At 40.7% G+C, this 17,562-nt stretch overlaps 1 protein-coding gene across 2 annotated transcripts in view; it reads left to right on the top strand.

Annotated features, from left to right (window-relative positions):
• Positions 1-17,562, top strand: part of Fras1 (Fraser extracellular matrix complex subunit 1) — a 404,303-nt gene that overhangs the window by 224,163 nt on the left and 162,578 nt on the right. For both annotated transcript variants that reach the window (XM_063247218.1, XM_063247217.1), the window contains 2 exons: positions 3,053-3,193; positions 6,341-6,484. In XM_063247218.1, the coding sequence (XP_063103288.1) occupies positions 3,053-3,193; positions 6,341-6,484 (285 nt within the window). The remainder of the gene's footprint in view (positions 1-3,052; positions 3,194-6,340; positions 6,485-17,562) is intronic.

The following is a 17,562-nucleotide window of genomic DNA, read 5'->3' as shown; positions in this document are numbered from 1 at the left end:
ATAACTAATAAGTACATGAAAAAAATTTCAATGTTTTTGGCCATTAAGGGAATGTTAATTAAAAAACACTGAGATTCATCTTTCTCCACAAAGAATAGCTATCATCAAGCAGTCAAAACAAAACAAGCTGGCAAGGATGTAGAGAAAAAAGAAATTTCTGCATTGTTCACAGGAATATAAACTAGTACAAGCACTATGGAAATCAGTATGTAGATTCTTCAAAAATTAAAAGTAGTAATTCCATTTGACCCAACTATACCTCTGTTGGGTCTTTTCCTGGAAGAGTTAAAGACATCATACTTTTTAGAATCTGTTTTTAAAAATGCTCTTGGTACATTTTAGATGTACACAATTATAACATTCATCATAGGGAATTTGTACCTGTACATACTATATCTTGATTCTCCTTTGATCCCATCCCCCTAAGAAGACATACTTTAATGATACATGCATGCCCATATTTACAGCGTGTGGTTTATAAGTGTACCTTGGTTTAACAACTTAATTCTAGAATTCCAGTCCCAAACCAAATTGGATGAAAGCCGAATCAAATTTCTCTATAAGCTCAATATTGAATCTAACCATCAAATTTGATTTGGTTTGCCGGGGATTTAGCTCAGTTGGTATAAGCACCTACCTGGCAAGTGCAAGGTTGTGAGTTTGATCTCCATTACAAAAAAAAAAAAAAATTGATTTGGTTCTCATCTAATTCATTTTGCAATCAGATGGTGGAAAAAATTAATTTCTTGACCAAGGTACCACTCTACTAGCTAAATCTTGGAAGTAGCATAGGCCCATCTGTATGCATGTTTGTATTACTCTGCCTTAAAGAAGGATAAATTTGAGTCATTTCTAGGGAAATGGGTGTACCTTGAATCCATAATGCCCAGTGAAATCAGACACCAAAGGTTAAATATCATGTGATTTCTCTTATATAAGTCCAGAATGTACATAAATTAAAGAGTAAAATAAAGGAGTGATGATAAAAAATAAGCAGACTTTTTGGAGAAGGCCAAGGGGAGGAGGGCAGAGGAGAGGAAAGGGGAAAAAGGTGATCAAAGTGATCGAGACAATTATTATGCATCATAAACTTATACCAATAAAATGATGCAAAATAATAACAATGAAAAGATCCTGATCTTTGTTTTAGAAATGGCAGTATTTCTAATAACTATTCTCTTTAGTATATTGTCCTGGAGTGTGTGTAAGAGCTTGTTAAGTGAGTTAGTGGGGTGTGGGCTGCGGGTTGGTTCTCCTGTGCAAAGCAGGCTCTCAAGCTAATGCTCTGGCCTCTAGGAATCTCTAGCACTGGGAGGCACAGTCTGTCCAGGATCACTGCTTCCCAGATGGCAAAGAATCTGAAATACAGAAAATAAAGGGCAGGATGCATGTGGTGGCCACCTTTGCGAAATGATATAAATGTCCCTTTTACCCACAAATATCTGATAAAGGCAGACAGATGTTTTCTTTCTCTTTGCTTTCTTCTGTCTCTTCATGCCTGTGGGTGAGTAATAATTATAGCTAAGACTGATTGGACTCTTCCCATGTGCCCAGCACTATCCTAAGAATTTTATGTGCATCAGTCCAGCTTGTGTCCCTGACACCTCATGCAGTGGGTACTGTTGCATCCTTGTTTCACAGATGAGGAGCAGGAGCGTGGGAAAATCCATAACTTAGTCAAGGTCCGGTTGAGCTGTAACACTGTGCTCTTATTCTCTGAGCTATGCTGTGTCCCATTATTCCCATCACTTGTCTCTGTTGCAGCTAGTTTGGGGTGCTCAGAGTGCTGAATAGTAGTTCTTATCTGTGAATGTACTGCCTCTGTCGGAGGAGGCACCATTGAAACTTTGGTGGAATCGATAAGCTCCCCCCATCCTTTCTCTTTCTTTTAAGCAGCCTGATAAGCTGCATGGTATCTAGTGATAGAACTGTCCCAAGGGAGAGAGCACTATTTATGGCTTCCTGTTCTTTGTTTGACATTCTTTGAGAGTGAGAACTTGGGGGAAAAATGTGTTGCCCTGTTATGATTTGTGTATAGATAGCACTCTAAACCTCTTGTGGATTGGTGGGGCTTTTTCAGAGGTAACTAAATCTAGAGTACAGTGTGTGACTGTGCAATTGATTCATGGTGTAATGCTAGGCTCAAGGGCACTAGGGATAAAGGTGTGAGTGCCACTCTGCCATAAGTACACACAATAAAATATAAGGGATAAGAAGAGCTGTGGCCTCTCTTGCTTCCTTTTGCTGTCTTCTACTTGCCACAAACAGGCTGTCCTCTGCCATGCTGCTCTGCCAGGCTTCCCTGCATTGGAGCCAGCTGATTATAGACAGAAACCTCTATAGACAGTGAGCTGAACAGGTCTTTCCCCCGTTAACTTTAGCTGTTGGCTATTTTGTCTCAGCAAATAGAAAGATAACTAAATCATCCTGCACATTGTTAATTCTGTATTGTGGCATTTGTGCTTTCCTTGGTCTGGGTTCCACCAATGCTTGTCTCATGGGAGATTGTCCTTGAGAAGGGGTGTGTGAGATGTGTGCCCTGTTGTTTGGAAATCCAAGCAGATGTGCAGCATTTACTCTGGCCAAGGAATGTTACTGGAAGAAACAGAGCTGGCATTACAGGCATGAGGCCACACAGGACTCTTTTTATCACATTTCTTTCCTACTAAAATGTTTTAAACAACTGTGTCCCTTTTGCATGGTATTTAGTTAATCTCTAAAGTAGTCTCACAGGTTTAACAAAGTACCAATGCTCCTCTACATACAATGAGATTACATCCTTGTAACTGTTTTGTAAATCAAAACTGTCCACTTTCCTGAGATGCAGTGTTTGGCATTAGGTTGTTGTTCATGTCGGGGTGTTAAAATTTACACTTAGGGGCTGGGGATTTAGCTTAGCGGCATAAGTGCCTGCCTTGCAAGTAGGCAGTCGTGAGTTCGATCCCTGGTACCGATAAAAAGGAAAAAGACAAAAAAAAAAAAAAATTTACGCTTAGAATTGCTCACATCCAGGGCTTTCCTGACCACCTCTTCTGCTTTGTCTTTCCTCCAGCTTGTCACCAGTCGTGTTTGGGGTGTACAGGAAAGAACTCCCATGACTGTATTGCCTGCCAGCCTTCCCACGTGCTGCTGGATGGGCAGTGCCTCTCCCAGTGCCCAGAGGGCTACTTCAACCAGGCAGGGAGCTGTACAGGTGAGTACATGCCCTGCTGTATCTGAGGCCCAGTCGCAGGCTTTACCTTCTCAGTACCACCAAATACTGTAATTAGAAACCTTGCCACCCCTGGATCAGGTTAGGGCTGTTTTAAGGTTGCAGGCATAGAGAGCAGAATGAAGGGAACAAGTGAAAGCTTGTACTTCCAATAGGAAAGCGGGGCTAGGTGAAATTTAGAAGCAGCTTTATCCTAGAGACTATAGTATGTGAATAAACTCTCAACTAGGTTTTTTCTTGCATGGAAGACTATCATCTGGATAGATAACTCCCCTTATGAATTAAATAGTGACGGCTTTGTCCTGTAAGAACCCAAGCTCAGTTCAGCATAACTCTTTATTGATATGACTCTCTTTAAAGCTTAAAAGTTTATGTTTCTGATTATTAAAGGAATATGTGCTCATTCTAGCAAATTTAGAAGTCAGAACAGGAAAAAAAAAAAAAAAAAGAAAGAACGAACAAAAGGTTTAAGGATGGGCTTTGGTGATAATCCCGTATTCAAAAGCAATAGCTCTTAACTTGGTAATATAAATTAGCATGCTGTTACATAACTGAGAAAAATTCATGCTAATTTTTTTATATTTATTTCTACCCAAACATTAAGTCATAAAATTTCCCATATTATGAAAAATTGTATGTAGAAATATTTCCTATGCCTTTTCACATATGAACTCAAGAACTGATATTTGGGGATTGAAATATTCAAGAATGCTAAGGAGCTCTTTTATTAATTATTAAGCTCTTTTATTAATCAGAGCTTTTGCTCCGATTATCTATTGCCACCCAAAATTTTTGCCTGAAAACAACACAAATTTAGTGGCTTATACTAGTAATTGATTATTTTCCAGTTCTGGGGATTGATAGGCTCAACGGTAGTTCTCTCTTAGGAGCCTGGAGGTGGGGTCTTCATTGACACATCAGTCTCTTGGATCAGCCAAGAATCATTTATTCTGTGAGGTCTCTTCTGTGGCTAATTGAGCATCCTCACGGCGTGGCAGAGTCCGCTTTCATGGCAGCTTTCACGTACTTAAGCTGTACCGTGCGACTAAATACTGAAGCTGAAGCAGAAAGTGCTTCAGGACCTACCTGCAGAGGTCTTGCTGTTATTCTGCTGTGTTCTGTCAGTCACAGCAGGCCAGCCTAGTTTTGCAGGAATGAGTTTGACATCCCAGTGGGCACAGCTTCTGACGGTTGAGAATGCATGCGTATAGGACCCAGTACTGGGCATAGGTGACAGTGTGAGTCTCTGCTTCCCTTCCCCTGATGAGAGCAGCAAGGGAACAGGTGTGTGTGTGTGGGGGGGGTACTTTCTTTTTTAACAGCCTGTGCACAAACTTTTGTGTTGCAGTGACAGAGATTCTAAAAATTGCAACTTTAGATTAGTGGAGGATATTACTAGGATTGGCAAAATACTAAAATTTAAGCTCTTTTTTTATAGTGGTTTAGATTCTTACAGCTAAAACAGGAGGAAAAAAATAAAGACAAAACATTCTATCATGATACTTATTTTATTTCCAAAAATAGATAGTTGAAACCAGCTGATAAGGTGAAGCTCACTGCACTGAAATTGTATCATAAATGTTTCTGGAGTTAGAAAATGGGTAGTAAATGTATAGAAAATCTAAAGTACATTAGCATTCATTAGATTGATGAAATTCCAAAAGGGTAAAGCTAACACAAATTTAGGCAATTGAAGATCAGTATTATTTTTATTCTGGAATTCTCTTCCTTTCTACCTCATGAAGCTGGCAGATGGGTGGTACCTCCAGCTGCGGGGCACCCAGGTCATTGGAAATATTCTGGCCAGGAGGAACAGGTGGGTGGGGGAACTTATCCCAGGACACTCTTATCTCTGGGTAGAAATTTTCAAAGTCAAGAGCCTCAGGAATGCGCCAGGGTGATAGTGGGGTGCTATCCTTCTAATCAGTAATGTATTTTCTTGCTTGCTTTTTTTTTTTTTTTAATAACTCCTTATCTTCTCCTGGCCTCCTGCCAGAAGTGAGAGGCAGTTGACTTTACTCAAAATTTCTGCCTTTGCTCTATCCTTGCCATGCCCCGAGAGGGAATTCTTGGGTTGGAGCAGGCAAGTGTACTGTTCCAGGCTCACATCCCCCACCTACTGGAATCCTCCGACACCCTCAGCCCTGCTCTTCCTTGGCACAAGAATCCTTGCTTCTTGTTGCTTTCTGCTGCCTGCCTTGGCAGCACAGGCAGCCTGGCCGCGACATTCTTTGATTCCATGCCATCCTTATCTTTATTGCTTGCACCTTACTGAGGCTTGCCCAGGTTTTCACAGTGTACCATCCCTTGTTAATTTGGTGTTGACTTGGAAGGAAACATAGCTTTGACATAATTTGCATAAGGAATTGAACTTCAGATGCTGTTCTTGATAAGCTCCAGAAAGGGGATTTCTTCTGTTCTTTGAATTTTAATTACAAACCATGGCTAAAAAGGCATCCAAGCTGTGCCCTGAAAGAGACCCTGGCTGGCCCCTCATGCTAGCGAGAAGTCTCAGTGTCACTTGCTGTTATGGTTCCCCCGTGTCTGCAGGAATTCTGAGAAGCAACATGTCCCCTGTTCTCCCTGTCCCTCGTTCTTTGCATAGTAATTTGGGATGGAGGAGTATTACTACTCGTGTATGTGCTTTGAACTTTTGGCTTGAACTCTTTTACTTACACAGATAAGGGTGGTTATTCTGATCCTCAGGAATGTGTGGCTCACTACTCCCATTTTTATAGCTCTAGATTCTATGTTGTGTTTGAGAACAGTGTTTTCATTGATACCAGAAACGCAGTCTGTTGGCCAAGTCTAAGGATGTACAGAAGCTTACTCAGGCATCTCCAAAAGATGGTTAGCTCCTGATGCTTATGGCATGTCCCTGTCTCCACGGGATTTGGGAGACAAGGCAGGAAGATTCTAGGTTTGAGATTATAGCCTGTACGATTTGTCGAGATCTTATCTCAAATAAATGCCGAGCGTATACAAGGGCCTGGTTTCAGTTAACAGCACCACAAACAAATAAGTAAATTTTAAAAAATAATTGGTTTGAGCCTTGTGGAATATATTTACTACTCCTTGTATTTGAATGCAGAGTAGCTAGTTCTAATCCTGACTCTTCTTTATCCCCAGAATGCCACCCGGCTTGCAGGCAGTGCCATGGGCCATTGGAATCTGACTGTACCTCCTGTCACCCTCATGTTGCTCTTACCAGTGGGAACTGCAAGACCAGCTGCAAGGCAGAGAAGTTCCTCAACCTCGCTGGGTACTGTATTGGTGAGTAAGACCTCTCAGTCCTGGGTGATCACAAGGCTACTGGCAGGGCTCTGCACCCCAGGATCACAGAGGCTGTGACACTTGTCCTTTGGATTAGGAATCCTGTTTACAGGAAATATCTGTGTCTGGGAAGTTACCTCACTCTTGCCCATAACTAGACTATGTGTGGATTTGAATCAAACTTTTCTGCTTTCAGCTCAGTTCTGGTGAGGGCCGTCTTTCAGCTGCATCACATCATGGCAGAAGTGTGTGTGTTTATGCATGTGCGTGTGCATGTGTGTGTGAGAAACGGGGTAAGAGGGAGAGTCCAGAACACCGCAGTCTCCTTCAAAGGCAGTACACTAATGACCTAAGCATCTCCAACTTGGCCCCACTCTTACAGTTTCTACCATTTCCCAGTAGTGCATCTCTAGGGGACCAAACTTCAATAACCACAGATCCTTTGAGGATCCAAAACATCATTCAAATCATAGCACATAATCAAAGTGCATCTGTGCACATTTACTGAGATCCCAGTGAACATAAGTTATTGAGTTTCTATGTGAGGGACCACAAAGTTCTTTCAAGCTACTGAAGAAAACGAACCATCAAATAACAAAAACAAAAAATCCAAAATAAAAACACACACAGAAACCAAACCAAAGCAAAAATAAAAACCAAAGACATAACAAATACCACAAAGCAATTCATATGCAGTGACACTCATAGGTAGTCAAGGATTTAGAATTTTAGTAGAAGAAGAAACAAGGTAGGAAATATATCGTGAAGGAGTTGGAATCTAAAATGTTTCTGGAAGAATCACATGGATTTGGCTAGACAGAGTGTACTTAGGCAGGTAGTCCAAATGCCCAAGAGCCAGGATCAGAAGGAAACAGAGGTAGGCCACTCATGGCCAAGGATTTGTCCCACAGATTAAAGAACATGGTTGGTACTGAAGCATATGAGATGAAATAGTGGGAACATTTAAGTTGAACCAGAGTATTAGAGAACCTGAGATTTCAGGCTAAAATGTTTGGATGAGGTTTTGCAGGCAGAAGGGCTGTGAGCATTTTGGAGAGAACTTTTCTTAAGTAAACTCAGGGTGTATTAAAGGTGAGCAATCTGTGAGCTGTATGGAAGGTGGAATAGAGCTTGAATCGGTTACTATTGGAGAAAGATGAGAAGGTGGGACTTGAACTACATCCTTCATGATGGCTATTCTATTTCCATTTTATGTTGAAACCTATTTAGTGGACCCTAAAATTTTTATGCTGGGACATATTTTATAAATAAATGTTTATATAAGGAGATTGGAAACATTTAATTTTTAATGAGCTCTGTTCTCTCCAATGTCCAGCACACTCTTTGATGGTAAATTAGGTGATTAGGAGTTGCATTAATCTTATAATGTTATAAGGGACCATTAGAATAGAGAATCATGGGACTGAATTAAATGACTCTGGAGGCCCCAGTCTTAGAAGAGCAAGTCCCACTAAACCAACTTTGGGTGTCCTAGGAATTAGCTGTTTTTATATCATATTTGTAAATAAGGTAACCATGATTTGGAGCTTGGAAATCCTTTGTTTAGTAAAGATTAATGTAAGAACATTTGTTACAGAGAAGTTTGCCAGTAATTTTAGTTGTTGATCTTTCAGAGAAGAGTAAACCCGAAGTCTACTTTCTCCTAAAGTACTGTATGTCTTTTCTAAGCAATTCACATTTGTTTGTAACATTGCAACATATTCATTCATTTACCGATTCATCAGTCACTAAACCCGCACTTAGTGCAGGCTGAGTACTGTTCTGGACCCTGGGGATACAAAGACAAATGGGGGGCTTGCATTGAAGAAACAGTTTATGAAGGAGGGAATATTAATGTACTAGAGTTGTCAGAAGAGAACACTACAAATTGGGTGGTTTAAACAACAGAAATATATGTTTCCAGAATTCTTGAAGCCACAAATCCAAAAATAAGGTGCCACCAGGGTGGATGCCATATGATGCCTCTCTCCTTGGTGTGTAGATGGTCACTTCCTGGCTGCCTCTTCACACTATCGTCTCTGTCTTCTTATAAGTACACCACCCAGGATGGTTTGACCCATCTCTAAGCCCCACTGTAACTCAACTCTTTAAAGGCCCTGTATCCAGCCACAGTGGCATTTGGAAGTACTGGACATTAGGGCCTCAGCAAGTGAATTGGCAAGGGCACAGTTCAGCTTAGACTAGCAGGGCACACATGATATCGGTGCAGGTCTCTATGCACAGCGCAAGGCCCAAAGACAAGTCTGTGGCACAGGATCCCATCCAGACTAGAAGGTGGAGCACAGCATGATTAAGATGATTAGGGAAAGGGAGTGAGAAGTAGACAGCGGGGCATGGATGTTGGAAGGAGGGAGGAATCCTAAGAGGAGTGATGATTCAATCACCCATACAGACTTAATTAGAGCACCAACCTGGGTATCAGAATGGTGGAACCTGGAGGGAAAGGAAGTGGAACTGCAGCAGGAGACTCGTTGCACTCAGTTCAGGAAGAATATTCTTTGTTGTCAAGATTGCAGAGATCTGCTGAAAGTGTTTAAACAGGGGCTGTCATGGTCACAGTTCTGTGATGAGAAAGATTGGCAGAAGATTGCCTGGAAGATGAGACTAGGCAAGACCTTCAGGAGAGAGTCAGGAAACCAGAGGGGAGAAGAAAGGTTTTAATGAAGAAGTTCCTAAAGGAATGGAAAGTGTCATGGTGTCACTAGGTGCAAATGATGCTCAGGCTGAGCTGTGTTTGGTTGCTGTTTGTGTGGAAATAAATGATCAAAGAGTAGCAATTTCTCATGATTCAACTAAATAGAAGCAAAAGAAACTATTGATTTCTTGGCCTAAGTGGTAACAGTGAGATTTCATAGAGGGCTTTCAGGTTTCAGGTCACAGAAATTCAAGAAAGAAGAGTTCCACTCACCATATGATAGCCACCAGGAGCTCATCTCCTATCATAATTTTACCCTGAATCTAGAGTTCTGGAATTTTGTTTTTCACACTGAAGTGCTATCATAGTTAACTTCTTAGGATGGTAAGAAGACTTTAAATGGAATGTTAACTGAAACATTGTGGTGACAGGCAGAAAAGAGTGGAGTGACCTTCCAGTGTCCTTGGGAACTCCTGGCTTATTGGAGGCCATGAGAAGGACCCTCTGTGCCCACTCTTCCCTGTGTGAGTGGTTTCCAGCAGGGCCAGATTTACTCACAGGATTTATTCTGTCTGAACTGCACTCAAGATCACCATCAGAGACTTCTTAATTGCACTTAGCTGTTTAAAAAGAAAATTTTGTCTGGTCTATCACACAGACAAGAGTAAACACATTCTGGGAACAGGTCCAATAACCCCAATGTGTTTTCACACATGGAGGTGTCATATGTGTGGGGGTTTTTTTCATTCGAGTCAAAACAAATATAGAGTTTGTGAGATTTAGGCCAGAGCTAAAGGTTTTCAATGCAGATAAATGAACAGGGATGAGAGGCAGGAGTACACTTATTGCAACAGGGTGAAGTGCTGTGGAAAGCCCGGGATTTCCTTCACAGTTTTTTTAACCCCAAATCTCAGTATTATCAAAAATTTCCAAGTCCTAGGTTGCTTTATCCTTCATGTCTTTCCAGCCAAAATCTTTCTCCTATTTATAGAAAAAAGTAAAAGGTTAAAAAAAAAAACATAGGTGAAAACATGAGGGGGAAATATCCAAATGCAGATAAATAAAAAATACATCTGTTGGATTTTGTGGAATACCCAACGGGATGGCTGTATTTCTTAGTTCTTCCTCTAGAGAGGAAGATTGGACAAATTAAATAGCTGATTTGTTAGGGTGGTAGAAATCTGAGAGATTAAGAATTTATTATTGTTTTGCAGTCCTTTTTAAAATGCTGGTTTACTTTTTCACAAATCGATATAGGAATGTAAGCAGGAAAAGAGTAAGTACAGTATAGCAGTATTACATGGAGTGTTTTCATGTTGTATCCCATGAGACTTGAAGTCTAAGTGGTGATGGTGGGTGTTACATTTAGCAGAGTCTCGTGGGTCTGAGTAATAAGGAGCAGGAGAGGGATTTACTGCTTGCTTAGGCCTTAGTTGATTCAATGTGATTTCCAAGTCTGCAACTAACACAATGTTTTCCATGTTATTGATAATAGTAATGAGGTTGTATTTGTGTTTGTATAATTTTCAAAGCATTTCCTTACATATTGTCTCAAAAAAACATGATCTATACTATAACTGTTGCCTTCTTAAAACAAAACAAAAATAAAACAAAGCACAATTTGTATTTTCTTCTTTGCAGGACTTTTATTAGACAATGCCTTCCTCAGTTTTAGTAATGAGAGAATGACCTTACTTACAGGCTATTAGCCACAGATAACACTGGTAACAGAGTATCCCATTTTGTTGACTGGGGAATTTTTTGAAAAGCTCCTTAGAACGCCTGACATGGATGGTGCTCAAGGAGTTTTGCACAAAATAATGCCTCACATCAGGCATCATAGTGTCTACTCTAATCCCTTTCTAATGCGTGGTGTTCTGATCAGAGATCTTTCTTCTTATTCTCATCCATATTTTGGTTCTTATCTCTTCTTTTTTCACCTTCCTTCCCATTCCATTTGGTTCTGTTCTTCTATCTTTGTACTTTTTCAATTTTCTTGTGCCTTCATTTAAAAAAAAAAACACTTCTTGAACTTTATCGTCTCTTTTTGTAATGCACTTTCTTCTCTTATTTCTTATCGTGTCATCCTATCTCCTATTGCTTGAACTATGAATTGCATATCCATTCTCTCCCTAGAACTTTCAGTGATTGTCTCTTCTGTGCTCTCTGGATTCATGTGTTAAGAGGTTATACTGTCTGCTGAAGAATGATTGAATATTTCAAGGCATTTCTTTGATATTTTCTTATCAGAACAAAGAACATGATCTATGTTAAAATTGAGACCTTCTTATAAAAAGAAAAAATTCAGCTTGTATTTTTTTTCTTGGAATTTTTATTAAACAATGCCTTTCTAGCTTTAGTAATGACAGAATGACCTCACAGACAGTCTTTCAATCACATACCTCCCAGTGAAGCCAAGGTGCCAATGTCTTTGAAGGAATAATGGTCCAGGCCTAGACTAGAGGGAATTTTTGCATGGCTCTGTGCTAACAGAGCATGGCTGAATTTAGACACAGATTATTGTCTCTAGTACTGAGGCACTAGAATTCCAATCCTACATTTACCTATTTTTCTTACGTAGTTAAATCCCCAATTTATGGATGAGTTCCTTTTTGGGAGAATAAATGTCGGCTTTGCTTATAACCCAGTGAAGTGAGTCTTACATATTACATCTGTGAATCTTATGCAGGACACCTGTATGTCCTATATAAGACATACCTTATATGTCTTATTGACATATAATTGAAGAGAGAAGGAAATGCCATAGGCTTACAGAGCCAATTGAAAAAAAGAAGGAAATACCATAGGACATCTGGAATGTTTCTAAGCTGGGGACTCACTGCACAGGTGTAAATCTCTGTGACTTACTTTAGTCAACAAAAACAGTGACTTAGTTGCAAGCACAATGATCAGTATCACATCAGTTCTAACTTGGCTGCTGCAGATGAAGACTACTGGGTGTTTGCTAGCACTTACCATGTGACTGCTTTTCACATACACTAGTTCATTTAATTTTTTCTGCAACCCTGGGAAGTCAGTTCTGGGATTAGTACCATTTCTGTTTTTCAGGATTAGGGATATTAATTTAATTGCCCAACTTTCACAGCTAGTGAGCAGTGCAGCTTCGCTTTGCACCCATTCCATGGTCACATGTGACTCCAGTGCCTTTGGCCTCAGTGTCTGATCTAATTTCTGTCAGATCTTTTCTGCTTCTTGGTAGGCATTTTGCTAACCTCTTTTTGAGGCTTTGTGTCCACCATGATTTCCCCAGTAGTTGTCCACACTCCCTTCACTCAGATCTCCGTAGCTCTCTTCCTGATGAAGCCACAACTATCTTTTCTCTGCTTAGAGAGTAATATCATCTGATAAAGCCAAACAAAAGAAGCCTTACCTTCTCCTCAGGGATCCCAGTGCCTTCTACTTCCTTGGAGAAAGGTGCTTTCTTGCACCCTGACCTGTGATCCAGATCCTATCTCTCCATTAGTTCTTCAGTCAGTTAGTTCTTTCTGTTGTAATCCTAAATATTGAGTACAGTTATCCAAGTATTGCAATCTCTTTTCTAGTCTTCCTCATAATCCAAAAAGTTCTATTTGTAATCCCATTTAGGGGTTACTGGAATCCTAGCAAGTTAATTCCAGTCTACCACCCCCAATGCAACCCATGGCAAAAGTAAAGACACCAAGACATATTCCAAGTTAAGGGCAGCCGAGGGGTCCTAAATCTAATTCCCGTGAGTGTTAGAGTATTCTGGTGCAATAGAGAAGCAAAAGTACAAAATGAACAGGTTTATTGAGTTGAGGACATGGAAAGGAGCACATAATTCATGGTAGCTAGGCTGTCTTCTTCAACCAGATACAGAGAGGCAGAGAGATACATAACCGCTGATTGAAATGGCACATGGAGCAGATACTGATGACGTGTGATGAACCAATTGGAATTCTCTGTGCCTGTAAACAGAAGGAGGGTTGCAGTTAGGGCTGAAGAAGCAGGAAGTGGTAGGCATTCCCACTTTGGCTTTCTGCCATGTTAGACCACTGCCATAATTGTATAGTAATGTATACTATGGCAAGAACCTTTCAATGAAGATGTGCAGACAAAGGCCTTGAGGCCTCTCCCAGAATTTATTATCCTGTGAAGAAGGAGATGATTCCAGGATGAATGACAGTGAGGATGGTGGGAACTATGTGAGTAACTTGAGCTGACTAGTCAGGTAGTGGAAAAACATCTCTGCAAAATGCAGCGATAAAGATATGCAGTAGGATCAATTTGTGAATATAACAATTCAGGTAGTACCTGAATTGTTTTTGGTGGCTGTTGCTTTGGTTTCTGATCCATAAATTTTTGTCCCCTGTTGATTCATAGCCTCTTTACCTTGAGGCTCATACCCAATCAACATTCCTGGGGCTGACTGGCTGTACCATCCTTCTGTGCCTCTATCTTTCTATAGAGAGCACTATGGGAGGAAACAGGAGACCGTCTGATGGCTTTAGAGATAATATACCAGTACCTGGCTAGCCTTATTTGCAATGCTGAGAGCCAATTGAAGAGAGAAGGAAATACCATAGTCAGCTCTGAACATATCATAATAAGGAAATAAGTCTCCATACAATCAAAGTTGCAACAATTGTTCTGCATTCAAGGAGAGTCACTCAAATTGTCTCCCACACTCTCCTCTCCTGGTTTCTCTCTCTCTCTCTCCCTTCTCTTTCCTCTCTCTCCCTCCTTCATTCCCTCCCTCCCCCTCTTTATTTTCTTTGCACTTTTCCTTCCCCCAAGGTTTTAGTGTCTTTTACAGCTTTAATCTTCATTTCTGTTTTTTTCATTAGATTGTATTTCAAATGCACATGATGATCCGGTCCAGGACTTCATTTCTCTCAGTCTGCTGAACAATTGATCTACAGGAACACCATAGTGAAATCTCCAGAGAAAGCTTCTTCACCCCAAGTCCTATTCTTTCTCCTCCTGATTTCCTTGTTCACCCATAAGTGAGTTTTTACTCAGCCTAGTTGAAGGCCATTGAGCTACCTGCTTTCTGACCGAGCCTGCTCCATATTCCTATCCCCCATGTCTTCTGTTTCTACCCGTGCAATGGCTCTTTTCCTGTTTCCCTACCTCATCTTTCCCAGATAGAGACCTTATTTTTTCCTTTGAAGGCTCTTCCCTACAAAAACTCTCCCACTTCTTCCAAAGGTGAGGGTGAAAAGATCAACTTTGCATTGTAAAACATTTTGATATTCAGAATTCTTGATGGCTTTAATTCATGAGCACATTAATTATAAAGCCCTCGCCCTGATTTCCAAGGCTCCTCATCTTCCTTGGTCCCTGAGTGAATGTGCCTAAGTGTATCTGTGCTAATTCCTTTCCCCTCCACTGCCACTCCTATGTGCTGTTGTGGTCTTCTCTCTTAACAAGGATGTCCTCTACCAGCATTGTTTGCAAACATCAAATAAGGGCCAAAGTTTACATCCCTTGTATTCCTTTGGATTAACTATGCTCTGGTCCTCCTTTGACAATGACTGCATTTTGAATGTTGCTTTCTTGTCATTGCTTCCTGAGCATCTTTAGGGAGTGTTCTGAGTCTGATTGAATGCTCTGCCTACTTTCTAGAGTGCTTCATACCCAGCTGAGCAGCCATAAGTGTAAATTGAAGTGAACCATTTTCTGTTTTGGAAGTATATCAGTTAAAGCACAAAAGTTGGATTCAAGACATCAAGAAACAGAATCTGGAGGGGTGCCTCTGTTGGCAGTGCAAACTGGTACTAAAACCAAGAACTGTACCCCCGCATTTGACATTGCACTCATCACTTCCCGCTGTACCTCTCTCAGGCTGTCTGTTTCCTTGGCTCTCACTGCAGCCTTTTCAGCACACGGGTGATTCTGTCGACCCGGGGTAGAAACCACTGTCCTACCCCGGTAAGGTCATTCTATTGTTTTTCTCTTTGGTTGGTTTGTTAAGAGTAAAACAATAGCCATAGGCACTGAAAAAAAAAAAGAAGTTTTGTTTGATTGTTTGGCTGTTTGGCTTTGCTTTGTTTATTTTCTGAGTTCTGTATTAATTCAGAGCCTCAAAGAAAAAGAACCCTTGATTTCAAGAGCTTTGGGATGGCTGGACTCAAAGTCATGTTCAAAAGGGACCGAGATAAGATTCTTTCTCTTTTGCCACCTGAATGTTATTTTTAGATTCCTTCTGTGCTTATCTCAGAAGTTAAACCCCATCAATTAAAAAAATGAAGTCAGAACTCACATTCTACACCTTTTAAAGGTTCTGAGTTTCAGCATGAAATAATTTCTTTTTCATCTGGTGAAGAACAGCCACAGTGTTTATCATTTTAAACCACTTCCAAATGCACGTAATATAGTTGCTTTAAGAACCTGCTCGACTGACAGGACATTATTGAAAATCTCACTGTCCGTATAAATTTATCTCTGTAGGTCATTATTCATCATCTAGGGAGTCACTGCCCCATAAAACCAACATTGCTTTGATAGTACACAGTTACTTTAATATCTTCAAGGTTTTCTGACTTTGTTTGAAAGAAGTGAAATAAGAAATCTCACTGCTGTGTGCTTTCATGTATGGCGATCATGTGCAACTTTCATTGATCCTCAAAACAGCCTTGTGACGTGAAAACAGCATCACAAGGCAATGACCACGTGCAATTCTCTCACAGCTGCAGGTGACATGTTAGACGACAGTGCAGCTGCTGAATCTAAATAGTTATTTTTCACCTGTGTAAATTTAGCGTGTTCTCATGCTGTGCATTTTTAGGAAACAAATAGAATCTTCTGATGCTTAATGAGATGATTTATTTTATCTGGAGTTAATATACCATGTCAAGGCTTCCTTGTAATAGGTTTATTAATTTGCTGGTATAGCATGTGAACTAATACACACAAACAAGTGGAATTTCCATCTGCTTCTTCCCTACAACACACACATCCTTATTATATGCTAGTAATAGGAAACACACTATGCATAAATGTAGCTTGGGTCTCTCTTGTTTTTTTGTCATTTTAATGAGGCTTATATTTAAAAAACACATCAAGGGGTTGGGGGTTTAGCTCAGTGGTGTAAGTGCTTGTTTGGCAAATGTGATGTCCTGAGTTCAATCCCCAGCATCCAAAAAAAAAAAAAAAAAAAAAAAAAATTGGCAATAGTGAAAAGTAAGAATTTACTGAGTAGCAACGGAAAGACTGCAGTATTTCTCAGTGTTAATGAATGCATACTCACCATTTAGATATATTTGAGGTCAGCTTCCCATTTTTTGATTATAGGCAGGAGGATCAGCTGTGGAAATCTTATGGCACAGATGGGGCTTTTATGAAGGGTTGTTAATCCTTGCTGAGGCTTCTGGATTGGTGGGGTGGGAACTCAATTCCTCTATTTTAGTAGCTACAGTCCTGGTACAGATTACATAGTGACAGTATAAACTTCTTCTAGTGTGTCCTGTCAGACTGTTTCAACGTGGCCTTTGAGCAGGAAAGGGGCGGGAGAAAGAGAAGAGTGACAGGCTGGCTTATTCTGAGGTCTGCTGGCCTCTGAGGTTTCTGCCGTTGCAAGGACAGTTTCTGTCTGGTGTTTTCCTACAACATGGAGTCTAGTCAGGACCTGGGTTCATTACTCAGATGCAAGAAGAATTCAAGAGTTGTCTCCAAAGCAGCTTAGTCTCAGAAACTGAGCCCACAGAATGGACTGTGTGTCAAGTGACTACTGCCACATAGCGTGCCGGGGACACACAGTCCCTCCCTATGGTACCCGGAGATGGGCTCACACCACCTTATAATTATGTTTAAGTTATATAATTAATACATTTGGCAGGCACGGGGATATTTCTGTCTTCATTATTTCAAATTGTAACTGATAGGGCAGTTGCAAAGTATCACATGCACAGCCGAGTGGCACCGTTCCCTCCCAGCTTAAAGTGGATTTTGAAAACCAGGTGGTATAACCCACATTCACCTTTTCATCAGCCTCCAGATTCTCTGCACTTTCCTAGTAGTTTTTGCCTTTTTTTTTTTTTTTTTGTCTTTCATTCAACAACTCTGCGGTTATTGCCTTCTGAGTCGTAAGGGTTTGACCAAATTCTATGTTATTTCCGTTTTTAAGAGTTTTGGGGGAAAATTATGGTTTAAAAGGAGATTTTTTTCCTAACATTGCCCTTTTCTTGGAACCCTTTCCAAACCTTCTCATCTTACCCAGGTCCTCTTGCAGCAGTGGGAAACTCGGTGTACCCGTTTCAGTATCCCTGGCGGGTCCCTACCCCTTGCACTGGGTAGGTCCCCCAGTTAAAACTTTCTGTGGCCCTGTGTCTCACCCTTGGAGCATCCTGCAGGACATTTCAGCTGCCTCACCCCTCACTCATTTTCACTCTTTCTCTGAGCCCTACCCGCTGTGCGACATCTCCATTGCCCTGTGGCCTGT

This window comes from Cavia porcellus, unplaced genomic scaffold, assembly GCF_034190915.1.
Source record: "Cavia porcellus strain 051 isolate PalLab524CR breed Dunkin Hartley unplaced genomic scaffold, mCavPor4.1 scaffold_4, whole genome shotgun sequence".
Lineage (NCBI taxonomy): Eukaryota > Metazoa > Chordata > Mammalia > Rodentia > Caviidae > Cavia > Cavia porcellus.
The sequence above is the reverse complement of the archived record's forward strand: the minus strand, read 5'-3'. Positions and strand labels throughout refer to the sequence as shown.